This window comes from Drosophila miranda, chromosome 4, assembly GCF_003369915.1.
Source record: "Drosophila miranda strain MSH22 chromosome 4, D.miranda_PacBio2.1, whole genome shotgun sequence".
NCBI lineage: Eukaryota > Metazoa > Arthropoda > Insecta > Diptera > Drosophilidae > Drosophila > Drosophila miranda.
The window spans coordinates 6,103,354-6,130,657 of NC_046677.1; the positions used below are offsets into that span (position 1 = coordinate 6,103,354).

Sequence of the window (27,304 nt, forward strand, 5' to 3'; positions counted from 1 at the left end):
CTGAGGGTTATATTTAATTAGTTATATTCCACGGAAGATAAAAAACGAGGAACATGTAAAAAGAACTTCAATTCGTCAGTATATTCATGGTATATTTTTAAATGAGACCGTATATTTTGGTATATTTTTGAGGTATATCTTATCGATAAATACGCGGTTACACTTTTTTCAAGCGCGCTCCCTGTCAATTTCATCAATCATATAGAAATCCAATAAATGCAAGTATTTCGAATAGGTCAATCATCTATAGAATTGATTCATCAATCGTACAAAATTGAATGGGCATTTCTAAATGGTCTATATAGCTAGTTATATTCGACGGAATATCAAAAACGAGGAATATGTAAAATAGAACTTGAATTCGTCAGTATATTTACGGTATATTTTGAAAATGAGGCGGTATGTTTCGGTATATTTCTGAGGGTCTGACGGTATATTTTATCGATACGTCAAGTCGAAATTAACAAATTCCTGCGTTTTATAGGCATTATTTTATATAAAAGGCAAATTAATAAATTTTGTGCGTGCTGCCAGGTAAAATACTCCCCTCAACGTCGGGCAGCGCGGTGGCTGTTCTGGCAAAGCTTTTGTGTGGCAATTTCATCATTAACAATTTCGTCATTGCACACGTGTCTGCTAATTTGTGATAGTCCTTCGGGGACGGAGAGAGGCGAGTACCCAAGCGTCTCCAGGTTTGTGGTTATTCCCATTGTCCACATTGGACGGGGACAAAAAAAATAATATATATTTTGAGCGAGAAAAAACGCGTGAGCGCTGGGGTGGCGATGGATGCCAACAGCAACGGCAACGACGGCGGCAGCAACAACAACTATGTGAGTTTCAATCAGTTCATCATGCAGCACAATCTGGCAGCCAACGCTGGCAGCTCATTACCTTACCATCTCCTGGCTAACAACGCGAATTACACCGTCGGTGGGGGCGGTGGCGCCTTTGGATTAACGCCGTCCTCCTCGGGGAGCACCGCCGCCGGTGGCGACGTTTCAAATAGCTTTGGAAATGTGAGTGCCCTGCTGCGCATCATCCTCCCCTATTTTTGATTGTAATCCGGCTATTCTTTCTCACTATTAGTTCTATCCGCAGCCGTCAGCCGCATTCCCGTCATATCAAAATGGCGATGGTGTCGCCGCTAGCTCGGCGGCATTCAGCAACAGCTACGCGGTTGGAAACATGAACATGGGCGCCTTCTCCAATGTGTACACGCCATTTGGCAACAATCCGTTTGATTTAAGCGCCTCTAAGCTGCAGGCATCAGCACCAGAATTTGTGCCTAACATGATGAAGCTGACTCTGGAGGAGTCGTCTGGCCTAACGAACGGCAACAGCACTGCCAGCTTTGAAACTGCCATGAGCGAGGAAGTCCATGCAGCAATACAGCGTCCAGATCTACATGGAGCCGCCGACAATCGAGGAAACGCCTCAGGCGGCGGTCCAAAGCCAAGATCTAATCACAACTATGCCTTGCCCACCGAACGGGATCGGGACAGAGAACGGGATCGTGACAGAGAGCGGGACCGAGACCGCGATCGAGATCGAGATCGAGAGAGAGACTTTCGGTCGGGCGGCACTCGTCAGCAGCGTCGCGGTGACTATCGCATAGCCGATGATCGCGAAGAGCGTCGCGAGGATCGATACGACCGCAACGATCGTAACGAACGCAAGAAGCCACAGAAGCAACAGCGCTATGACAATCATCGCAGCAATAAGCGGCGCGACGACTGGAATCGCAATCGGGATCGCATCAACGGGTTTCCGAGAGCCGCCGACGACCTAGACACGAGCAATGAAAGCGCTCATCCCTCGCCCGAGAAGCAGCAGCTACAGCAGCAACAGATCTCGCCACGCCGTGCCCCACCGCCGCCAGAAAACGAGAAGCTCTCGCAGAGAGAGAAACTGATCCGAGACATCGAACAGAGGCGATTGGAGTGCCTCGTCTGTGTGGAGACGATCAAGGCACACCATTCGACGTGGTCTTGCCAGAACTGCTACCACGTGATCCATCTGAAGTGCACCATCACCTGGGCGAGTAGCTCCAAGTCGGATGTGGGCTGGCGCTGTCCCGCCTGCCAGAATGTGTTGCAGGATCTGCCACGGGAGTATCTGTGCTTTTGCGGCAAGCTCAAGAATCCGACAGTGTCCCGCAACGAGTTGGCCCACAGCTGCGGGGAGGTTTGCTGCCGCATCGAAGGATGCAGCCATGCGTGCACGCTGCTCTGCCATCCCGGACCATGTCCGCCGTGCCAGGCGAATGTCGTGAGAAGCTGCGGATGCGGCAGAAGCTCCCAGACGATGCAGTGCGCCATGAAGGAGGAGCTCAAGTGCGGCGAGATCTGCAACAAGATATTGAACTGCGGTGAGCATCACTGCAAGGAGGAGTGTCACTCGGGCAAGTGCGCCGCCTGCCCGGAGCAAGTGGAGCAGCACTGCCACTGCGGTAAGCAGTATCGGCAGGTGCCATGCACGCGCGAGAGCCTCGACAAGCGCAACTATTCGTGCAAGGAGAGCTGCGGACAGCCCCTGCCCTGCGGCAATCACAAGTGCAAGGATTCCTGTCACGCCGGAAACTGCAGGTGAGATTGTAGAATGCCATGCCCCTAAAAATTAGAGAGTATCTAAAATGTTGTATTTTCTAGACCCTGCAAACTGAGCCCCGAGCAGATAACCAGCTGCCCCTGCGGCAAGATGCCCGTGCCGGCAGCTCAGCGCTCGAGCTGCCTGGATGCCATACCCACCTGCGAGGGTATCTGCTCGCGTACGCTGCGCTGTGGCAAGCCAGCCCATCCGCATCAGTGTGGCAGCAAGTGCCATCTGGGGCAGTGTCCGCCGTGTCAGAAGCAGACGGCTGTGAAGTGCCGATGCGGCCACATGGACCAGATGATCAAGTGTCGCCAGCTGTCCACCCGGGCTGACGATGCCCGCTGCAAGAAGCGCTGCATCAAGAAGCGGAGCTGTGGCAAGCACAAGTGCAATGCCGAGTGCTGCATAGACATCGATCACGCCTGTCCACTGCCGTGCAACCGTACCTTGAGCTGTGGCAAGCACAAGTGTGACCAGCCCTGTCATCGCGGGAATTGTCCTCCCTGCTACCGCAGCAGCTTCGAGGAGCTCTTCTGCGAGTGTGGAGCCGAGGTCATCTATCCGCCGGTGCCCTGCGGCACGAAGAAACCATTGTGCAAGCGTCCGTGCTCGCGCCAGCATCCGTGCGATCATACAACGCAGCACAATTGCCATTCGGCGGTCACCTGCCCGCCCTGCATGATGTTCACGACGAAGTGGTGCCACGGCAATCACGAACAACGCAAAACCATTCCCTGCTCCCAGGAGAGCTTCAGCTGTGGCCTGTCCTGTGGCAAGCCCCTCCCATGTGGCCGTCACAAATGCATCAAGCCCTGTCACGAGGGGCCCTGTCAATCATCACCAAGCGACATCTGCCGCCAGAGCTGCACCAAACCGCGCACGCTCTGCGGCCACAAGTGTGCGTCTGCCTGCCACGAGGGAGCATGCCCCGAGACACCATGCAAGGAGCTGGTGGATGTGCAGTGCGAGTGTGGCAACCGGAAGCTAAGTCGCAGCTGCCAAGAGCTGGCTCGCGAGCACAGTCGCATCGCCACCGCCCAGCTGGCCTCCTCAATGGCCGAGATGTCGCGCGGCAACTACATGGAACTCAGCGAGATCCTGGCACCGGCCAAGGTCAACAAGTCGAACAAAACGTGAGTATGATCCGTATTTCTGGGGGGAGCTACCAGTCATCAAATAAACCTTTTCTTCTTACAGGCTGGACTGCAACGACGAGTGTCGTGTGTTGGAACGGAATCGCCGTTTGGCACAGGCCCTACAATCGCGCAATCCGGATACGCAGCAGAAATCTCTAACCAAATATTCAGAGTTTTTGCGAGGTTTTGCCAAACGGAATCAGGCACTGACCAAGAGCGTGTACGAGACGTTGACAGATCTGGTAAAGCTTGCCAAGGAGAGCAAGCAGCGGTCGCGCAGTCACTCCTTCCCAACGATGAACCGGGAGAAGAGACAGATGGTGCACGAATTGTGCGAGATCTTCGGCATTGAGTCGGTGTCGTATGACAAGGAACCGAATCGCAATGTGGTGGCCACGGCACACAAGGAAAGGGTACGTACACAACAACCGAATTGTGATGCGCAATTAATCAAATAATCATTATTGTATTATTCCTTCAGTGCTGGCTGCCTGCCACTAGCATTATGGAGGTGTTGGCCCGTGAGTCTGGACAGCGTCGCGTCCCCGTGCCCAGCAACAATGCTTGGGGCCTGAAAAAGTAGCTCTGAATCGGAATCAGGAATCAGGAATAGTTGTGCACTTATACACATTACATTAATCGTTGGCGCTGGATATTATATTATATTGGAATTGGAAAGAGAGTTATTGCATGGATACAGGAGGAAGGAAGAAGGAAGCGCTACGAAGACAATACACAACAACCCTTAACAGGAGGATATCCTTTTTCATGAAATATTTTGTATAATGTAAAGCGAGTTAGTTGAACCGTAGAGAAACGCACCGTCTGTTGGAACACTGAATAGAGGAGATCTGGACACACGATACGACGATAATTGAAGAGTTGAAAATGCTGTTAACCAACCTGTTGTACGATGAATTTATTTGAAAATGAAAAGAACCTTCTGGCCGCGTTGCTTGATATAAAGAATAACAGATCACAAATGGATAAGAAGGCAAAAACGAAGGTGTTTCAACTACTACTTACACAAATGATATGCGGTTCTAATGAAGAAATACTGGGCACTACAAAAACACATCGATACGGAATAATTGGGAATCCGAAATCCATTCCAAAGAAAACACACGAAAACTGCCAGAAAAATCTTAAAATTTTTAGACCGTGTCATACCAATCAGCATTTGACAGTCAGCAGGAAAGACTGCTTTCAAAAACTGAAATATAAAGCAGTGCAGAAATTTCGAAGGATGCCAGAGTAAAAGAAAAATGTTGTCACATAACAGACAGCTTCTGTCAGACAATACGCTTTTTTTGTTTTTGAAAATATTGAATTCCAATTAGATTCCACAAGAAATGACCTGATATACAATACCTTTTGTGATACAACAAATGTACATTAAATATTTAACCAATAACAATAACACAATAAACAACACAGCCAACACTGACTAATGAAATAGTAAAAACCTCAAGTAGAGAGTAAGTCTTGAGGAGGTCTTAATTATCAATTAGTTTAATTAAAGTTGGATGAAAAGAACTGAAAGATGCACAAGGATGTGTACACCTGTCGTATATGTGGCAACTAGAAAAGGACCTGCCACAGCAACACTACCCCATGGCGCCCACCATCTCCGATGGCGATGGGCACTCGCTTCTAATTTGTTGCCATTGCCGTTGCCATTTTCACGAAAAACAATAAGCGGCGCCTTGGGAATAATGCCAAAATAAAGATGAAATGTTACGACAAGTCAAAGTGGAGCTGGAGCTGGAGGTGGGAGCTGGAGAGGAGGTGTAGAATGAACGCACTCACGCATACCGGAATGGACCAGGATACGTCTGGAATGAAACAGAACAGAACAGGCAAGTCGTGTATGAATATAGACCTGAGATAATGAGCTGCCTATAAGCGGAATGAGTGCCAACGTCGTCAGAGACCTCTCCATAACATCTTCCACCCGTAGCCCTATCCCTGATCCTGATCCCACTTCTCCTGCTGCCCCCCCCCCCCCCCCCCCCTCTGGCTCTTAAGATGTGTGCGTAATTTGAATTTAGTCTGCCGAGGAGTTTATTAACAAATACAAAGAAATCCGGGAGGGGGCTGGGGGCCGAGGCTCACACCGGAATGAAGACAAGAAAAAAGGCCCAGAACAAGACGTAGGCCGAAGCCGAAGCCGAAGCTGGCTCTTACACAGAGGTTCAGAATGGGTGGGGGGGGGTGGTAATAATTCCACAGAGATTAAATTGTGGTTGGCATCCTTGGGCCGGGGTTTTTGGTCTGGGGTTTGGGTATAGCTCGCGCGAGATTGAAGGAAAAGAGTTCATTTTGGGTCAATTGTAGCAACTGCATGTGTGGGTGTGTCTGTTACTGGAAGGGAAGTCGGGGAGCTGGCAGAGCGGGGGAGCTCTGGGCTTATAAAATGTGTGTAATTTTAATTATGTGTTATGGCAAGATACCCGTAGCCGAATATCAAATATGTATACGCCTCTTAAATGATACGATGTTCGGTGCTCATCAACATTTCAGGAATTGCGGAAGTAATATGGAAATTTATTTTAATTTTCATCTGAACGAAAGAGGATTTGATATTTCCTTTTTCCTGATGTTCTGCAAAATTTTTTTTGTTAGTTCCTGGAAGGAAATATTAAATTTTGAAGAGGATTGTGTGAACATTTCAGTTTCATATATTTCTCAGAATCATTCAACTTGAAGGAGGTTTTAAGAGGTTTCCCGGCTTGATTAGAGTCCATTGTTTTTTTCTTTTAGGGTTTGTTTGATAAGTAGCTTGCGTTTGTGGGTCTATCATCCTTCCAGATATGTATTTTCATTTTTTTCCACATCCTGACATGCACAATTTGTTAAAGCCTAGACCATAATTCAGTTGAACAACTGGGACGTTTTTCGGAATAAAATGAATTCCTTTTGGCATTTTCGGTCCACATTTTCGCGCACTTCCATTTCAACTTTGGCATTTCCTGCAGTACAACAACTAGCACTAGGGTAGAAAACAAACACACAAAAAAATGGTAACTTGACAAACATTTGATGCTCATTTGTGACATTTGGCCAGCTACAGAAGCAGAAGCAGAAGCAGAAGCTGAGGCACAGGGGCAGTAGGGGCGAGTGGGAAATACAGATATACTCGCACATATAACATATGCAGTGGCAGGTAATATGAAAGCTGTCCCTTAAAATATTCATTAAGTCTGAGTGCAGTGGCTGAAATTATGCCTGCGTGTGGACCAGTCCGCACCTCGGCGCCGGCATCTCCCCCTCCCTTCTGGGCGCTATGTAAGCACGTGACCCGGCGAAAAGGAGGCGACCACAGAAATGTGAGGCGCCAGAAAGGCATAGAGGGCAGAGGTTGAGGGAAAGATGAAATGAAATGAGATGAGAGAGTGGAGACCCGGCGAGGAGTCGCTTTCAATTTGCGCATTTTGGCATTTTTAAAAATGCATTAAAGGAGCCAAGCCGCCAGCCCCGCGCACAAATAACGTGCCCAAAAAGATCTGCAGACAGACAGTCCGCTGGAGCAGGACTAAGAAGAGAAAAAGTTGCGATGAAAGCGCGAAAATTACTTCCTAAATAGCCGCCTGACTGCCTGCCAAGACGTCGCAGCCTCAGGGAGGAGGAGGACGAGAAGCATCATCAGCGGCAGAGGAAAGAGCTGTAGCTGGAAGGAAAGACTAAGGCAGAGTAAAGCCTAGCCGAGACGACGACCATGTCCTGGGCTCAATAAAAGGAGACACAAACACACTTCAGGACAAACTCTCTCGCAGACAGAGAGACACTGATACACACACATCCACGACGACAGGGGGGCTGGGGGGTAATGGGGTAATACGGGTACGAGTATATATAGAGGACGACAGACAGGGGGCAGGAAGAAAAGGGGGTCACAGGAGACAGGGTCGCAGTCGAATTCAAATTGCAAATTCGCCGCAGATTTTTTATGCACTTTTCCCTAGCCAAAATTAAGCCAAGCCAAGCGAACGCTGCGCCGGAACGAGCTCCAGACGAGTATCAGGACCACCAGGACCAGGACCTAGAAGCAGGACCACAACCAGGACGAGGACGAGGACGACATTGCTGACGTTTTGACAGCAAAATAAAAAAGAAGAAGTAGACTGCAACAGGAACGAGAGAGAGGCAGTGGTAGAGACACTGCCAGAGGTAGAGCCTGAGGAAGGAGGCTCAACTGAATGCAAATATTATCGTACTCGTATCTGTATGGCAAGAGCCAGGCTAGAAATGTCGGCAGGATGAGGCGTGGCAGGGAACGAATGCGACGACGTACCCCCGGTCTTGCTGTAAGACCTTTTCAAAAGAGCGAAAAGGTGACAAACTAGTCGCTACAGGGGAAGGGGGGGGGGTGTGGCAGTAGTACTAGGGAAATGCAGGCAAATGGTAGGGATATACCCTATTCCTCACTCTGCCACCCAACTAAATGCATTTCGGTTTTTATTCATATTTTATTCAAATGTGGCAACCAAAATGGCACAAACACTGCGCAGTTATTTATGTAATTCGTTTGTTCTTTTCTTTCCCCACCACCCCCCCCATCAATTCCCCCATTCCTTGTTGCATACTCGTAGATACACCAGGGATGCAATGAGGCAACTCTTGGAAATGAACCAAAAACGATGCACGTAAATTTTGGGAAAGGAAAATGGGAGGCTATTTGGGTGCAACCCAAAGGTTTTCTTGATAGCTTTTGAAATAGTTTTGGAGTTAAGAAACTATAAAAAAAGTACACTAATTCCCTAGTGATAGCCAAAGGATTAAATAGAAAAGAATTTGTTGCGAATGTTGTGTGTAAATTCAAAGAAAATTTAATGAATTCAGCGCTAGAATCAGTCTTTGAATCATTTCTCAGCAAGTAACTCATTCGAGGGCTATACGATCCAAATCAAATACAATCCGAGCCAGTCATAGAATCATTTCCAGAGTTTATTTAACAGAACTAGTTCCACAGTACCATCTCACAGCCAGCCCTCAAAGAAGGAATCCCACTTTGAGACCACTAATTGACAACATTGCACTGAGTAAAAGCCATTATGCCCCGAATAAATAAGCAAACTACGAATCTATTATTGTAGAGGGAAGGGCACCAGCTACATAGTTCCACAATTGCCAGATTTCACTTGGTTATTTATTTATGATTTGATCATTTTAGCCAGGCAACCAGCATGGCAGGAAGAATTTTAGAATTCTCATTGTCCAAGTCGAGGGGCTGCCGAGCGGGGCTGCCTATAAATAAAGCCACGAGACATCAGCTTTCCATGAATTGCATTTTCGCTGGCTTCCTCCGTCTGCTTCCTTTTCTGTTTATGCCAATCCCCCATTCCTTGGCCCACGCCCGCCTTGGCCTTTTCGTACCCTTCAAGAGGGTGTTATGGTTATTTCTAGCATCTTTGAATCTTTAATGTATTTATTTTCATCATCGTAGGAGGTAAAGCCGGGTCTTTCAGTCTTTTTCTTCTTATTGCTGCACGTTGTATAAAAGTTAACACTATACAGATCTGATTACGATATTATATACATAGCTTCTAAAGAAACATAAGCTTGTAATTCTGAAAATATCGTGCGATTGATTTCCAACAGAATGTTTACACTCTTTCTTCTAAGTTCTACCAGCACTGGATCCCTACTTTTACTACTTTTACCCTACCTTTATGTAGTACCTCCTATAGAATCATTCGATCTACCAGAGTATTAAATTCTTCTGCTAGCAAATCCACTCTTTCCTACTGGATGCCATTCCTCCTGCCACCACCTCCGCCTTGGCCTTTTTGCCATAAACTTGTCATCATTTTAATATTGGCAGCTTATAAAGCCACGCTGGAAGAGTCAGCAGAGTTGTGGGAGCGAGGGGGAGGCGGATAAGGGCGAACCTGGACTCTGGACCTGGGAGCTGAATGGAACCGAGTGGAACGGAACGGATGGGGATGGACGGGGGGGAGCGTCGACCCAAAGCCAATGTCAGGCCAAGTCAAGACAAGCCAACTCAGCAACGGATTATCTGCGACAGCAGCATGGAAAGCGTTGACGTGCCGCAGAGATTGGGTGGAGACGGGTCTACAGGGTTAGAGGGCTAGCGGGATAGCGGTCTAGGGGGGGCGGTGGCAGGTCTAGCTAGTTTGTGTGCTGCAAAAATTTACTGTAAAATACAATTTCCCGTTTTTATAGCTCATTTCCAACAACATTTGCTTAGCAGCCGCCACGTCGCCTGCGTCGCGCTACCGTCTATGGGAAAACAATTTTTATTGCATTTTCGCTGGCAATGAGTGGCGAAAGAGCGTGAGAGGGGCGAGGAAGGGAGGAAGAGATTTCCTAGAGCAGGATGGGTATATTGTGTGAAAGAAAGAGATAAAGTGATGAAGGAGAAAAGAGATGAATGGCGACTGTCGAATGGTGTGCCGCGCTGAACGGTGGACGGTGTGGGAGTAAGTAAATATTACTTCTTGTTCTTCACTTTTTCTTTTCACTTCCTCTTCACTTTCATTCTGCCTCTTGCTCTGCCCTGCCCTCTCTCTATCTCTCTCTTCCTTTTCATTTTTTTTAAACACTTGGCATTAAGTGCAACAGCTGGCCGTGGGGGTAGAGGGGGGCAGAGGGGCAGGGCGACAGGGCAGCAACCGGGAAACGGTTTCCAGTCAGCCAACGTTTCCTGCGTTAGTTGTGCGCTCAAGATTCAATTATAATGCAATAAAGCGCGAATCAGAGCTACAATAAAAATAACAAGAATGAGATGCACCAACGGAGGGACACACACACACACACAGATGCACCCATGCACCAATACACAGATGAAGCCAGACAGATGCATCTGTGTGGGAAATAGTAAAGGGGGGGTGGGACACACTCATATGCATGTCGATGCAATGGGGATGTTCCAGGGAATGCCCAGAGATTTTGCAGATTTTATTTCACATTTTTTGTTTGGTTCTAGAATCTTTTAATTTCCAACAATATCTGATGTCAGAAGGGGTTGAAATACGTTTAGAATATTGTCGTTCCTAAAGATGGAAAATGCATCGATCACTGTAAAATTAATTTCAACAATATTCCATCATCACAAATGTTGTATAGAGTGTACATATTTATGTATCAAATGTTTCTTAGTTATTAAGGTTTTTTTTTAATACCATTTCAGGTGTTTCAAGACGAAAAGACGAAGATTTCCAAGGACTTTAATGATCATTGCCTGTAAGTAGCCATATTTTATTAATGAACAATTTAAAAAACTTGTATTGCTCCTAAAAAAAATTACTGAGATATCCGCATAATTATTTAAAATTCCCAAAAGTTGGAATCTGTATAGATTTAAAGTCTACATTGGGTAAATCTGCTTTGGGCCAAAGTAATTAGAAATGGATTTAATTTTCCTTGAACCCATATTTTGAAATTTTAAAAGTATTCTGCTTTCTTTGAAAGAAGACCCCCAAAAATGTTTTGCTTTACGGTCAGAAGAGGTGAGACCATAGATCTAATAATCGTTTCTTTGTATCCATAATCCCCTCTCGTTTTTCAAATAAATGGGGTTTTATATGGAAGCATTAATTTAGCTGAGGGGTTGAAAATAGAACAAATTAATCAAAGGAACCTAGGGGTTTTTATATGCAAAAAATCAGTTGTGGAAATTATAAAATGGTTCAAAAGATATATATTGTCTATAACGTTTTCCTGTAGCAAAAACTACCACCATCTTCAAATAAATTTTCCAGATTGCACTTTCTTGAAAACTTTTCTAAATTCCATTATGCCTAAATAGCAACTTAATTAAAACCCGAATCGAAAGTTTTCAAAGCCTGAAAACCCAGTCACTGATGGATGGCATGAAAAAGAATGCGAAAGGAATTAAAACCCATTTCTGCGAGAGAGAAAATTGATAAAATGAAGACTTAAGCGATTTGTTTGGTTCGTGTGGGGAATCTCCAGCGAATCGCTTTTTTGGAACGTGCTTGGAATATCCAAAAAGGAAGAGCGAGGGAGAGGAGAGGGAAACTACTACTCCTACTCCTACTACAGTGGCGATTCAGGGATTTGGTGTGGGGTGAGGTAGGGTGCAGGGGGTTCTGCTAAGTGCTTAAGTGTTCTAATGTTGCTCTCTTTCTCTTTTATTCCATTCCACCCCCACTCTAACCGACTCTCTCCCAGCATCACTCTATCCATCTATCTCTTTTGCCCCATTATTGTATCTCTCTCTCAGTCGCTCCACCGAATATATGTATATGTTCCGCCTCTTTCCGCCCGCCGTCACTTGAGTTGCAATTTGCAAGGCGCGCCAGCTTTCCATATCCCTTTCCGGCACAGCTCCATCCATCTGTCCCATCCTCCATTCTTAATATAATTATTGTTGCTGTCTGGCGCTGAAAATTATGAAAATTATCAACTTGATGCTACATCACCCCAGAAAACAAAAAACAAAAAAAACCCCATGTAGATGTAGATGGAAAATCCACGCAAATTTCCCTCTAAAACAATCATCCGAAAGGAAGTCATTTGCATGGAGACGGTGTGGGACGCGGACCCTACAGAAATCACAAATATGTATGCAATGGTTTTGGCTTGGGGCACTTTAATTATCCAACATAAGAAGGAAGCAAATAAGCCAACAAAATGCAAAATAGCAGCCGAGCACAACACAAAATTCAATTAAAAATGGAATCCCCGGAAATTCCTTGTTGTAAGCGGGGCCGGGCCGGGCCCTCCCCTTCCGCCTACCCAGAAAAATGTCGAAAAGCCATATTGTCAAAAAAGGCAAATTGTTCAACTGCCACGAAGGTGGCAGGGAAAACATGTGGCCAATAAATTTTGGCCAAGGCCAGCCAAGGCCCTGAAACAACAAAGCAAAGGGCGAGAGAGCAAGAGAACAAGAGAAGGGAAAATGGAAAGCGGTGGAGTGGAGGAGAGGAGAGAAGAAAAATCTGATGCTGCTGCTGCTGCTGTTGCTGCTCCCCCGTAATCCCAACTTAAGTATGTAAATTGCCGCACGTTCATTTTTTGATTTTCCAGCATGAAATCAGTATAATCTGTTTTGTAGGGGTCCGTGCTGACCAGCGGGGAAAAAGTCACCGCTGGCGAGGATTGGATTCTTCTACTGTGTCCTAGTGCCGCTCCAGGACCCTCGCTGGCTGCTGCCCGGCTGCCCTGCCCAGGAGCGCTGATTAACGCACTCGAGCGCAATCTGCCTCACTTCACTTTTATGCAAACACAAAACAGAAATACGAGCATAAAGGCACAGAGCACAAAAATAAAATAGAGCCTCATGGCTCCTCTCCACCTCCACCTCCATCTCCTCCTCCGACTGTCTCTGGCTGTCTGTCTGTCTTTCGGGCCTATCTTGATGGCAGCATGGAAATGCTCCCGGTGAAAAACTCTCTCGTTCTGTGTTTGACTGTCTGCCTTTTCATATTAAAGGTAATTTTCATATTTCTGCAAATGGCAGTCAGCCTCATCCTCAGCATCTCTCTCCATCTCCATCTGCATCTCCATCTGTCGCATTCTTCTTCTACTTTGGCACACGGCAATTCAATCATTTAAATTCAAAAATACACATAAATATATATATATAATAATTTATATATGCATGTAGTACCTGTATATAAAGAGTGGGAAGTAGAAAGGATAGCGGGGGGGAATATATTGCCGGCATAAGCCAACGACCGCCGCCATATCGTTTGAGTGCGGAAAGCGGAATAGTAGGTAGGAAAAGCATGAAAAGCTTATCGAACAGGTGATGAAATGGCTGATACTCTCGTTACTCCGCCATTCATTCCAGGCAGTTGTATCTTTTGTCCTTGCGGTTCGTGGGCTCGTGGGTTCGTGGGTTCGTGGGTTCGGGGTCCAACATCCCTTGCTCGGAACAACTGGGAAAAAGTGAAATTGTTGGCAGTTGAAGAGGAAATCGGTTTTAAATGAGGAAATGGGTTATGCCATGAGAGTGAATTGTAATCAGTGAATTCTTGTTCATATTGAAAGAATTCAGGCTTACATACTCGTATGATTGATGTTTCTTTTGATGGATAATGTTTTTCCCTCCCCACTTTAAATTTGATTTAAATTGAAGACTGAAGAGGCTGGCTATTTATAGAAATATAGCTCAGAGAAATATACTTTTTATTTTCCATATCCATCCATGTTCCTAAGATACCATATCCGATTTACTTGTGTTTCATCTTAGAAAACAAATACATGATGGAAATACCACGCCCACTCCTGGAGACACCCCAATCAAAGACCCTGTCTGGCCTCAGCTAATCCCCATATTATTCCGATCAAATGGCGGCTTTGCATCATAATGTGGCCAACATGCTCTTAAAGTAATGCTACCCATCTCCCGCACTCAGGGCATACACCAATAATAAAAAACGAGAAGAAAGCCAAGGCAACTAACAAAATCTTGTGCAGCAGAAAAAAGAGACAGGAGGGGAGTGCAGAGGAGAGGAGGGGAGTGGAACAGAACTGAAAAAATGGAAATGTTTTTTAAGCTGAAGCAGCTCGAGAGCAGCGCAGCAAAAAATATTTATTACTTTCGCTCCGACTGGATATACGCTCCGACCGACTACGGCAGTAGGTGGTTGTGTGTGTGTGTGTGTGTGTGTGTGTCTGTGTATGTGTCTAGTGGGAGATTGTTTGCCCTCAAGGTGAAAATATGCTAAGTAACAAATAAAAGCAAGATCTCTATCAGAGCCTCCTCTCATACCATCCTCCAGCTCTACTGCGGCGTGTGCCGGCCCCCATTGAGGCTGCAAATGTTGCAAACGAGTCGACGTCGAGTCTTTGGCTTTTTACATATTTTTGAGGTTTGCAGAACTAGCGGAAAGCGCATAGAGAGGCGGGGGATGTACGGGATGTGGCCAGGATGCGGATAGGATGGCAGTACCCCACTACGGCTATAAGGATGAGGGCTAGGGCGAGGAAGACGAACGGCCAAAGAAGAAAAAGCCGAAAGCAAAGCTTGTAAACAAATTAAGAGATTGCTTTTGGGCAGGCGACCGTCAAAAGCGTTGGGCTTGAAGGCCGAACAAATGGCCAGAACGGACAGAACGCAAGGGGGAGGATACGGCAAGGAGACTTTTTGGGGCCGGGAGGATGCCCAAGGTAAAGGCTGGGCGTAATGACGCCAGAGATGGAGGCGTTACAACTTTGCTAAAGATTCGAAAGGGGCGTTTCTAATCAAATCAGTTTGGCTGCATCCAATAAATTTTCCAAACTGAGAGCTGCAAAGGAAAAAAAAGAAAAGAAAAAGATGGAAACAGGCAAAAATAAATGAAAACACTTTGCGGTTGAAGGAACGGCTTTTTGTGTGTTTGGAAATATTTGTTTACAAGTTTCGTTGATATTGCAATCGCTCAAAGGCGATGGCGCCCCCAAGGCGGCGTCTGTTCTGCCATTTATGAACCGCACTTTCATTTATGATGGCTCCATAGTTGATGGTTTCCATAGTTACTTTTGATCCCTGGCCCAAACTTGTGGTGAAAATCTCTGCTTTATATTTATTTATGCCTTTCCATTGAATGTCAATCTGGAGTTTTGCGGCTTTTTTTTTGTTCTTTTTTTTAATCTTGGATTTTATTCAATTTATTTGATATTTATTTATATCTTTAGCCACAAAATGATGAAATTTATTTTTGGAAACTGTTTGATTGAAACAAATTGAAATTGAAATAGAAATCTGCTGGAGGGTACATATAATACCTTTAAAGAGGGTGTAATAAATTTGATTGGAAGTTCCAATAAAGGGATAAATTCTCGATCCAGGTGTAACATATATAAGTGCAAAAAATCGTTAGAAAAACAAGTGCTTGTGAGAGAAAATTGTTTTGTTGCCAAAGGTATTCCAATCAAATCTCAAGAAGCTATAGTTTTGTATGACTTTTCATAGCCAAGACAAATAATATGAAGTCGAATGACTGAATTGGTAGCAACACTCGGTCTTTATAAAGGACCCCTTAAAGCCACACAAAAAAGCACTAGTATAACTACTTCTAAATGAATGGAATTTTTCTAATTTGGATTGTGGCATTTGGATTGAAACTTGATTATTTCAAGTCACTCATTCACCCAGGCGCCCAAAAATCTGCTCCAATCAAGAACCTATCAAAAGTATAAGCCTTGGCCGCCTCAGGCGCCAGTCAATTGCTGGAATGAAATTACACAGAAAATGGATTTTGGGAAACAAAAATAACTATTTTGTGTGTACTCGTACATCGAATATTCATAACTTTTCCGGCAAGGAAATTCTAATTAAACGACTCTCGGAGCGACTGCCGAGCGACTGTGAGAGGCCTGCGACGGAGTCGAGCTCAGAGTTCAGAAGTTGGGCAAAGCGGGGCCGCACGCGGAATAGTTTTCTAATTAACTGTGAACTATGCGATGCGAACTGAGCAACTGAGCAACTGAGAACAGAGAGATAGAGAGAAACACTGAGAAATCGAGAAAGAGTAGCAGCAAACAAGAGGAGCTGCAGCTGCAGGTGCGGGTGGGAATGAAGACGCCGGTGAGATAAACCGTGAAATCTCATGAATTAACTGAGCCAACTTTTGACTCGAACGGAAAGCGAGAGAGAGAGCAGCAAAAGATAGAAGGAGCAGGCGAAAACTATTTGAAAAGAAAAGACAATTGCAGCAGCAGAGTCTCTCTCTCTCTATCTCTCTCTCTCTCTCTCTCTCGCTCTCTGTCTCTGTCTCTCAGTCTGAAATTTGGTAAAGGTAAACGGGGGTACGGATACGGGGGATATGGATACTGAGTCTGGTTGGAGTCTAGAAATGGTTTAGCCCAGGCGGAAAGCGAAACGTCGCCAGCAAACAGCGTCGAGCTTCGAGTGCGGGGCTTTCCCTTCATTGTTACCGCCATTGTACCGGAAATGCCGCACAAATGAGAAGTGGAAGGAAGTTGACAAGCCAGTGGGGGGCGGAAGGGGAGGGGGGAAAGGAAAGCAATGGGGTGGCAGAAGGCAGGAGAGCCCCCTGCCAAGTGTGAAGGCAGTTGACTGCAGGGCAACAGAAACAGAAACAGCAGTAGCAACACTAACAGCAACGTGCAACAGAAACGTGCAACGTGCAAGGCGTCAACAACGAACCCCACTCGCCTCCGTACACATGACAGGTCGAAGGGGAGCTGGGACGGACCACGACGAGCGGATGCGGGTACGGTGGTGGGTGGGTGCCGGTGCTTGCCTGGTGGCACTGTGTTGGGGGGTTAAATGCGCTCCCGTCACTGGGGTCACTCCTCTAATTAGCTGCAGTAATGGTGTGTCAACAGGGGAAGGAGTCCGGAAAGAGTGACACCAGAAGCGGCAGCAGCAGCAGCAGCAGCAGCTGGGGGACAGCGTCAACTTGGGTCCCTAAGACAACAACCTCCAGTATAAACTAAACAGTTTCGTGTAACTCTCCCGTTGCTGCAACCAGAGACGAAGACAGAGACCAGAATCAGAGTCAGATCCGCCAGCAGTGCCTGGTCACGTGGGACGACTCTGCAGAAGCGCCATCAAACGGCGCTGAGAGTGCAGCCAAGTCTCTTAACCCATTTAGCCCCAGACAGGATAAGGGAAATCATTCAAATGTAGGAGGTAAAATGTGGCACGGAAAGATTTGCACTTGTTTCCTTATCGAATTGTAAAGTAAATGTCTTTTGCAGGGATTTAAATGGCTGTGGGAGCTGCTTTACTGGGATTGGATAGGTTCCTTAGGCGAGTGGGGTGAGAAGATTCCATCATATTCATATTTATTCTTGAATATGTAGCCGAACGATGCAAGCTAGAGAGCCGGGGGTTGGCGTACAATCGAAGCGAGTTTTAGTCGGTTTTTTATATACTTCTAACAATAAATGCCAATGCCCCTTAAGAGTATTCTTATTTATTTATTAGATTCATAAAATTACCTTTCTTGGATAGCGGAAACTCCCTGGACTCCCCTTAAATTTCTACCTGCCGCAACCTCCCACTTTTTGTTGGCGTAAACTTTAAGAACCGTCTTAACCGCTTCATAACCGGCTTCAAATCTGACCCTAGGTATGAGGTATGCGGCATCAAAGATTCCGAGAGTCAACCGAGCAAAATCTGTGCCAAGCGCTCAGTGCTTAACGTTCAACGTCTTCCTCTAGGCCGCAAGCGACCGAATCTTTGCCCGATTCGAATTTGGTTGAGTTTTTTTTTCTTTTCCTTTGCATGACACAAATAATTGGCGCATAATGAGCATAACTTAAAGCAAATTACGAGTTCCGAGCGTGTGCCGCAGAACGCCGAGTAGGCGGCGAGGGGCGTGCCCTTGGGGATTGGGCGGGGTCTGTTTCCCATTCCCGTTCCCGTTCCCGTTCCTGGCTGCACCCTGGACCTGTGCAAATTTCAAAGAAAACTTTAGAAAATATGTCGCGACGCTGGATCCTGCAGCTCTGTTTCATTTTCTCTCAGACCCTGCTTCTTGTTAAGCTCGGCCAACATTTTTCTTTAATTATTCAAAAGATAATTACACTAAAAAAATTTTTTGTCGCCAGGCAGAAAGAAGCCAGTCCAATCCCAAGTTACAGGACAAAATCTATAGACTTGTTCTCCATCTTTGTTGCCGCTGGGGCTGGCGGGAGAGAGGGGGATACGGGGGCAAGAGAGCCAGATGGGAAGAAAACTTTGGGTTTGCTGCTAAAAACGTTATTTTTATTTTTCTTCTCATAATTGCCAGCCAAGTAAACTGAGCAGAACGGAACGAAAGGAACGCCGGATGCCAGCGGAAAGTTAAAGGAAACGCAGCCCAGATACGGAACACAAGCGGTTTGGCACATAAGAAGATATACACGGGATACACGGAATACAGAGGCAGAGGAGGGGAGTCGGGAGTCAGGACGATGCTGCCAGAACAACGACGTTGCCTAGCACATATGCCAAATGGGGGGAAGGAGCAAGGATGGAGCCGGAATAAAACAAAAGAGAGAAGATGCAAATTGGTCGCCTGGATGTCTGCCAGCTCCACGCCGTAGATCTCTCTTTAAAAGTGTCTCGAAAGGTTTGTTTTATTTTCTCCTACCTAACTACCTCCCGCCATCCCTGCTTTAATTAATTAAATTTATTTTAAGTGGTGCAATAAAACGAGGTGAGCCGTTGAAGTTCAGACAGACATCAGGAGCCAGCCAGGAGCTCCACCGACAGAGTGAGTATCGATTTATGCACACTTTTTAATGGAGTTTTTTGAGTAGCCCCACTTGAGTAATCCTTTTGTGATTGCGTCTATAAAAGAGAGCACTGCGAGTCAAATATTAATTTGGCATCCTAAAAAAGGAACGACCTTAAGAATATGATTTCCAAGGAAGTTTTCTAGGTTAAAGGCATTTGATAGTTGGGAAATGGCTTTCGGATTCGGATTGAATAATGAAATATTCCAAATTAAAGTCACTTATTACTGGGACTTTTAGGTGCCACTTTCCATGGATTATTACATTTCGATGTCATTCGTAATACAGCTGTATATATCTTTGTCAACCCAAAAGTCCTTTGTCAAGCACGGCAGGTGACTGTAAAATCCTGCATATATTTGGTAAACAGAAACTTTACGCAAATATTTATTTCTGTTAATCCCCCGCGAAAGACCTGCAGTTTCTGTCAACACTTCAATCTTCCCTCGCAGCAGCCCATGCCCCACACGCATATATATGTAGCTATGTATTTTATGTGTATATACATATATGCGTATATATATAAAGTGTATCTGCATATATTGACCATTTCGATTTGGCCCACTCAATATGCATTTAAGCATCTGCCGGCCGACCACAGCCGTCTGGTGCCCTCCGACCAGCGTCGATGTCGATGTCGATGCCCATGCCGGACGATGCAGGGAAGTGTCGATAATTATCGAGACATATTTAATAATAACAAATAATAGTAAAGGCCCAGCAGACCCAGCAAGACCCCTATAAATGCTCATATGTACGGATTATATATTCATCTCTTAGTACTCTTTATAAATAAATGTGAAACGCGCATAATTGCCAGAAATTAACGTGACCGTACAATCAATATTTATCGTCTCGTATATTTATTTGGACGGATGCCTGAATGTTCTCGTAATTTGCCTTGCGCGCTGTGTTGGCATTTTAATTTAAATTCAAGTTGGTAACGCTCCATTTTTTCGCCTGTTCGTTTGTTGATTTTGTCCATCAACGTACAAAAATGGCACGCAAATTATGAACCGCAAATGTGCGTGCACCGGGTGAGGGAATATTGTATATATATGTATGTATGTATATATTTTTAGTATATGGTAGTAGGCGGTGGACGTAGCCCTGGAAATCGAGTGAGTCGCTCTGCACATTTGCATGTCCAACAGCTGACGAGACGGGGCTGGTGGCGACGCGTTTACGCCCCCAGAACGACGGCCACACATCTATTTTTAATGGACATATTTTCATATGCAATGGCCACTCTTCTCTTTATTTTTTTTTTGTTGGTTTTTGTGGAAAACAACGGCCAGAGAGAGAGAGAGAGAGAGGGAAAAAAACAGGCGAATTTATTTACGCAAACATTGCACAGCTTATCTATGGCCATGGGTGTTTAATGGCTGGGAAATGGTCTCTGCTTGATGATTTTTTCATTGATGTTGGCCCAGGTCGAGGTCGAGGCCCTTGCGCATTTGTCAAGTTTGCAGCGGAATGGTTTTTCCGTATGTCAAATAACTTTGAGACCCGAAATGAGTTCGATATGAGTGCCACATGAAATTGTCTGTAAAATGATATTGCATTCAAAATGACGAGTGCATTGGTATTGTGAAATCAATTTTCAGTATCGAAAATCCTTTGATAAAGGAAATATTGCATGAAAGGTAGTGGGATTTAGAGATTTTTATACACTTTTGTGGCTTGAATATAATATGAATGCTTTGCTGGACGGCTGAAACCCCTCTCAAATTCTGTAAAATCTTGATTAAAGAATCTGACGTTGAAAAGGGTGTTGCATTGAACACACAAATTGAATGTAAGCGTGTAATCAGAATTCAATTAACCCCTGAAAAATGTTTGTTACCTCAGGACCAAAAACCTCTTGCAGTTTTCATGCCAGGATAATAGTTTGAAGAATTTATGAAGCCAGAGATATGCGGACCACAATTCTGGTTCAAAAATTGAAAAATTGCCTCTGCATCAGCAAACACAGTCCACAAATGGAAGTTGAATCAAATTACTGTCTCTCCTCCACCTGCCTGAAACTTTGCTCGGCTTACTTTCCAACACTAATTGCTTTATACTTCAATGAAGTTTATATCTGACGAGAGAGTGTCCTGTCCTCCTCTCTTTCTCTGTGCCCCTGCTGCTGGTGCTCCTGCTGCTTCTGCTTCTGCCCCTGCTGTTGCTGCAGTTTTATCTAAAGGCTGCGTCAACTTTTTGACCAGAAACTTCAACAACTTGGCTGTAACTCATCAACAGCAGCAGCAGCAGGAGCTGTAGGAGCTGCAGGAACAGGCAGCTGCAATGCACTGCCAAAATATGACCCACACACATGTGGCAGTTGCCAGTTGGTGGATGTGGCAGATGCAACTGGTGGCCTTTGCGTGCCTATTTGCACTTGCCAAGTGGCAAGTGGGCAAGTTTACATTAAATACAATAAATACTTGCCACAATTTATGCAACCCCAATGGACTGGAGTGGCAGTTGCAAAGGCAAAGGCGGACTGGGGTCGTGGCCTGCGGCAGTGGCACGCTGCGCTACAATAAAGCGGCTGGCTAAGGTGATATACATATTTTATGGGCTCCGGAAGTAATTCAAACTGCATACAAGATTGAGTTCAATCTATCTGAGATCGGGCTGGATTAAACTCCCACTTATTTCCAGTTCCTGACTGCAGAGCGGTACTCCTCGAGATTTATATGCGCCGCATAGATGATGTGGCTTAGGCGGGAACTTTACGAGTACAGTAGTTGCAATATTCCATAAACTCTCCATCAGGTCTTGAATCGATTGAAGCTGTAAATCAATTTAAAATAAACCCTTTATCGAGTGCCGCACTGAACCAATTCCAAAATGGAATCAATCCAATCGTTTATCCATTAGATTTGAATCTCTTTGAAATTCTAGTAGTCCCATATTGTTATTATTCCACCTTGGCATGCAATGGAATCGTTCTCTGGTTTCCTGCCCCACCTGAAGTATCATTTCCATGATAAATTCTCCATTTGCCGAAAAATAAAAGAGCCAACAGCCCGAAATTGAAAACAAACGTCATATGCGGTACGAGTACTACCCGTACAGCGCATGCAATATTCATAGAGTCCTTAACAACTTTTCGTTTTGGCAGGGGATTCGACTCACATATCATAAACATGCCTCACACGTTCCCCACCTCCAACTGCCCCCCGTGCCAGACCCCCAACAGTCTGTTGGCCCTGCCTTGTTGACTGTTTATCGATGATGTGCAAATTAAATTTTCGAGTACAGCAGAGGCGTTGCACGTCTATCTGTCTGTCTGTCTGTCTGTCTGCCAGAACAGGAGACATCATTGATGGATACGCTGCGCACGTGTCCCAGACCGCAATGGAAAATATTTTTACACTTCAAAATTATTATGTGGACAGGCGATGGACAAACAAACAAATGAATAAATAGAGCTGACGGAAAATTGTGGCTAGCTGTCGTCATCTGAGGTGGCGCTGCAAGAGGACCAGCAGATGGGCGGGGGAGGGCGGGGAGGGAGAAGGTGGTGCCATGAGTTGGTAAATTTATAAAGATATACATCGACAGCTGCACGACAGACTGTCGGCGCCACCGCAGGTTCTGTTGAAAGTCCGTTTATGAAATACAAAATACACAAAAACGTGGCAAAGCCAAAGGGAAAGCCAAAGCCAAAGCTAGAGCCAAACGGGGCAGGCGACGCAACTTAACCAAATATAAAACTAAAATGCAACTAATTTGCAAGGCCACGGATGAGAGGAGAGGCCCCGCCCGGATGCCAAGGGTGTGGCAAATGCTAGTTAAATGCTGCTGTTGTTCTTGTTTCCGGTTGTTGCTTCAGTGGCAGACCTTTTGTTGCTCACTTTGACATACACTGACCCAAAGGGAGTTGTTCGCTGGACAGGCCAAGTAGAAGTACTTCTAATTGTATCTGCGAGATTCAGAGAGCACAGAGGATCCTCTCAATGTTAGCCCCTAACTAAACGTCCTTAGGCACAGGCATTAAACACAAATAGATAGATTGAATGTGCAGCCTGACCTAGCCCCCCCTTAAAGCTACACGATCTCTTCTTCAGCAAACTCGCATAAGATTGTGCCACAAATAATTCGCAATCAGTGAATCTTGGCCTAGAGCATATCCAGACGTCGTCGCACACTCACACATTCCGATCCCCGGCTGGCTGGCTGTTCCATGATGTTGTTGACTTGGTTCTCTTCGGTTTTTCCATGCGTAAGTTTTGTTTGCATAAGCCACGATTAAGCATGTGTGTGTGTGTGTATGCATCTACTACCATGTTTCTCTCTCTCTTTGTGTGTGTGTGTGTGTGTGTTAGCTGGTTGGTTGGTTGGTTGGCTGGTGCGTTTGTTTGTGGCCAGCTTAATCCTTTCATTTTCATAACTCGTCATAGAATGTAAACAAGATTAAGTTAGTTTTCTGTGCTGCTCAAGTGGCTTTGGTCGCTTTTGGAGAAGAGGCAGATTGGTGGGGGTCCGCAGGCCGTCGTCCTGAGGTCTGGTCTGGTCAGGACATAGGGATATGCAATATGCTCTGTTCTCGGGGTTCAGTTCGGTGGCAGCCAACTGCGGCTCTCGTCCTGCCCACAACAAGTCCACCAAGTGACTGTTGCAATTGCTTTAGTTGTTGGTGTCCTTTCCAATGGTGTTGTTGTTGTAATTGTTGGTGTAGTTTTACTAGCTGTTGTTCTTTTCGTTGTTGTTGTTGTTGTTGTTGTTGTTGCTGTTGCCTTACTACTAAACTCGGTAAAAGTTTTCGTATTAAAAAGTTGGACGTAAGGATTTCACAAAAGCTTCCGCCGCATTATATTGAGAGCTGATTTTGAGGATGCCCTTCGCCCACTGCTGCTCAAGCAAGGAGCCGCCTGGATCTTCCCTTTTGGGTCTTCTCCTTGGGTTTTCTCATTTGATTGCCAAAGTGACATTGCAGTTGTTGTTGCTGTTTGCTGTTGCTGTTGCTGTTTGCTGAGTTGTTATATGCATAGCTGGTAGCACTAATGGTAATTAAAGTTATAACAAACATAAATTTATATGCAGATTTTGGTGTTTCGGCCACCCCAGACCAAAGCCATCAATAAGCTAATGAAGGAAGATGGAGACTAGAGAGACTGGAGCAGAGCTTTTATTTTGGCAAGTTTTTATGTTGTGGAAAAACGCTTGCAAAATATTAACGAACCAATTTGTGGGGCAAATTCTTTAGAAAACCAAGAATAAATATTGCTCCTTGTTCTGGAACTATTTTCAATTCATTTTCAATGTTACAAAAGCCACCAATTTATTATTTAATTTGAGGCACTGTTTAGACCTGGAATGTATTTGGGTTAAGCACAGATTAAACGATATAAACTAGGCCCCAATTGAACTTTTTTATTAGATTAAATACTGTTAAATTAAGCGCAGCTTAAACAGCACATCCACTCTACGCTTAATATAAAATGATTACAGAAGTAGGATTATCAACAACTTGTCGGACTTCCCAAAAACAATTGCCAAATCGGACAGAAGTCCGTAAGCTTTCATTTGACATACATCGTGGGATAGGCTATCAAAGTGCATATTATCAATTGTATAATTATGTATATCTCTTCCTTTTGCAGTCATCAATATTTGCAGGCATCGAAATGGATATTCATTCGTAATTATGAGCCAATGGACAACGGAATTGTGCAAATTTGAGATGAGAGTGGAGAGAATGGTTAACAAAATGCCAGAGCAAATTATTCGTGATGTGACAACATGATTCCAATGAAATAACTCAAAGGAAGTGACGGCAAGTAAGTAATTCGATCTAATGAACCCGTCAGGCAGGCTGTCTGACTGCCTGACTGCCTGATGCAATGCCTGGCTCAAACCCTTAAGCCCAACTCATTCGGTTAACACCTTCACTCACTTCAGAGATAGAGAAAGAGACAGGCACAAATGAGTGCACTCCGAATTGTAATTAAACTTATTACAATTGCATTCGAAACACTGGCACTGGCACACAATCTGGGGTCGGTTCGGGTCGGGGGCTTATGGCTGGGGCTTGCGACCTAATCAATAAATTAAACATGCGCCCAACCGAGAAATCTTTGCTGCCGACTTTTGCATAATTTCGTAGGCGTTGTATTTGTTTAGTTTAGTGTGTGTGTGTGTGTGTTTAAATAAGGATATTTAATGCAAATCCTGGCATAAGTGAACACACTGTGAAAAGCTCCCACACAAACCGCACAAAATAATCAGGTTTTGTCTTGCTGCTCGATTGGGACTTACCGCAGAGTCCTGGCTCTGGATCTACCTCTGCTCTAGCAAAGGATCTGCTTTTCCTTTTCCATCTCCCGGCGAAACCATCATCCATCTCCCGGCCACACCCACTTACAACAATTTGTGCACATCGGCATACATATGTGAATTTCCTGTAATAGATCTTGCGGCAAACATAAACTGCATGTTAAATGCTTTTGCCTCGAGGAGTACTAAGCCCGAGTGGTTATGGAGGGGGAGGGGCCGTGGGAGGAAAGGAAGGCAAGTGGAAGCCCCACTGATGAGCTCAATGGTATAATGCATTTGAATACATGTATGAGTGCGTATCTCGGTGTGGGACGGTGGGGACGGTGGGAACGGTGGTGACGGTGGGGACGGAGGGGAGTGGAGTGTGTGCTGCGTTTCGTGCGTCATGCTCAAATGATAAATTGTTTCAGCCACGACCCAGGCAAATGCACACGACGAGGACGAGGACATATGTAGGGTCGGGGCGAGGCGAGGTGTAGTGGGGGTGTGGGAGCAGGAGTTGTGATAGCCAGAGATAACACACAATGCATAGTTGATGCCACACAATTTACACATATTAAGTAATGCTCCCGGTAACTGGTGTATCAGTGCGTACATCAAGCCATAGATGCGTCCGGGACGTGGCAGTGGGTTCTACTTACGAGTGTGGCAGCATGCGGTTCTGTCCTCGAACAAACTTGGACAAATTGCAACAAGATGGTTGAAATATCTCTGGGCCAAGCGATGGATTCGATTCGATTCGGTTCGATTCGAGCCAAGCACCAAAATCACTCTCTGGCATGCACGAAATTTGGATGCACATAAGCATAAGTGGTGGAATGGGATGGGGCGCCAGAGGGAGGAGGAGGAGCAGATGGAGACCCTGGTTAGCTGGAAGGCATTTCAAGTGATTTTGATTAAACATTGAGGCCCATAATCGTCCATTAGGGCTTTTGAGGGTATTGGTAATGAATTTGTTGGGTTAACTCAAACAAAGTAGCACTATGGAGTGGTACTAGCACTTAGTTTGCACTTTCTCTTCGATTTCAATTAACGAACTTCAATTAACAAATATCAATTTTCAATAATTCGAGGGAATTTCATGTGAAAGATTGTACTCTGTTGTTGGTATCTTAGGGGAACACGAGTATATGTGTACACAAATAGATAGAGCAATAGAAATCCTATTGTGCATTGATATTGTAAGGCTTTCTAACTCGATTTGAAGTACAAGAGACTATCAAAATTTGTTAAGTATATAATTTTGTAATAACTTGCTAAACAGTGTGTCATTATGGAATAAGGTTTTTCACCAATGAAAGATGGTGCATTCAACACTTGTTCGAAATCAAGAATATTTAAAAATATAGGAGATAAATTCGTAAAAATTAATCAAATTCATAAAAACCGGCGTTTTCTGATAGATTTGGGGTTTTACAAATTTTTAATGAATTATGGTTCTTTTTGCTATGGAAAGGTTATTCTCTTAAATTTTTCTAAAATGGTATATGCAATGTTTCTCTTGGAGGTAGTGCTTCTTCTTTTCAAATAGCTTAAGTATCTTACAAGCTGAAAAGTGCACCTATAAATTGGACCTGAACACTTTGTAGCCTCAGCTTATCGTCTGGGAAATAATAAGCTTTCAAATGAAAAATTAATTTTTTACGGGTTTTTTTCTTACAAATTTTGACATAAAATACTCAGGAAAAGTAAAAAAAAAATAATTCCTTGTCTTTTAATATTTTATTTATTCATTAATTAAGCGTCGTTTCATGTATCGTATCGTAAGACGTCTTCTTGGCTATATTTTTATAATTAATTGAGGATTGAATTCAATCGTACTTAACGTATTTCATTACAAATTTTCCTTAGTTCCTTAGATTTTATTTGGCAGGAAAAATTGTTATTTATTTGTTCATTTATTTGATAGTTCTGTTATCATATTTGACCCATGAATAAAACCATTTAATATGTGCAATCCCCAGCAATTTTCCAGCTTCAATCAGAGATGCGATTCCTATCAAAAATTCTCGATTAAATTTTCCTGCCATACGAAGTGTGTGCATTTGAGATTCAATCATAAGAGCCATTTTTGGTAATCGAAATCCAATATACGAGCTGTAGGATACGGACAAATTCCGTAACCTGAGTGAAAAATT

The 27,304-nt window shown here is 44.7% G+C and overlaps 1 protein-coding gene and 2 long non-coding RNA genes across 4 annotated transcripts in view; all 3 read left to right on the forward strand.

Annotated features, from left to right (window-relative positions):
• The first annotated feature begins 432 nt into the window (after positions 1-432).
• Positions 433-5,178, forward strand: LOC108163081 (protein shuttle craft). Of its 2 annotated transcripts, none has more exons than XM_017298160.2 (5): positions 433-1,019; positions 1,090-2,588; positions 2,652-3,728; positions 3,793-4,144; positions 4,213-5,178. In XM_017298160.2, exons 1-5 carry the CDS (start codon positions 786-788, stop codon positions 4,312-4,314), a joined length of 3,264 nt encoding a protein of 1,087 aa, XP_017153649.1. In that variant the 5' UTR covers positions 433-785; the 3' UTR covers positions 4,315-5,178. The 2 variants fall into 2 exon arrangements, with proteins under 2 accessions (XP_017153649.1, XP_017153650.1); XM_017298161.2 differs by having other exon boundaries at positions 433-833.
• A 4,786-nt stretch (positions 5,179-9,964) lies between these two features.
• LOC108163082 overlaps positions 9,965-27,304 on the forward strand; it is a 35,810-nt gene continuing 18,470 nt past the window's right edge. The window contains exons 1-5 of the long non-coding RNA XR_001775626.2: positions 9,965-10,174; positions 10,885-10,937; positions 18,410-18,730; positions 18,801-18,874; positions 24,494-24,670. This is a non-coding gene — a long non-coding RNA (uncharacterized LOC108163082). The remainder of the gene's footprint in view (positions 10,175-10,884; positions 10,938-18,409; positions 18,731-18,800; positions 18,875-24,493; positions 24,671-27,304) is intronic.
• Positions 11,018-13,094, forward strand: LOC117188710. The gene is made up of 3 exons (XR_004472805.1): positions 11,018-11,789; positions 11,889-12,707; positions 12,775-13,094. It is a non-coding gene; the product is annotated as an uncharacterized LOC117188710 (long non-coding RNA).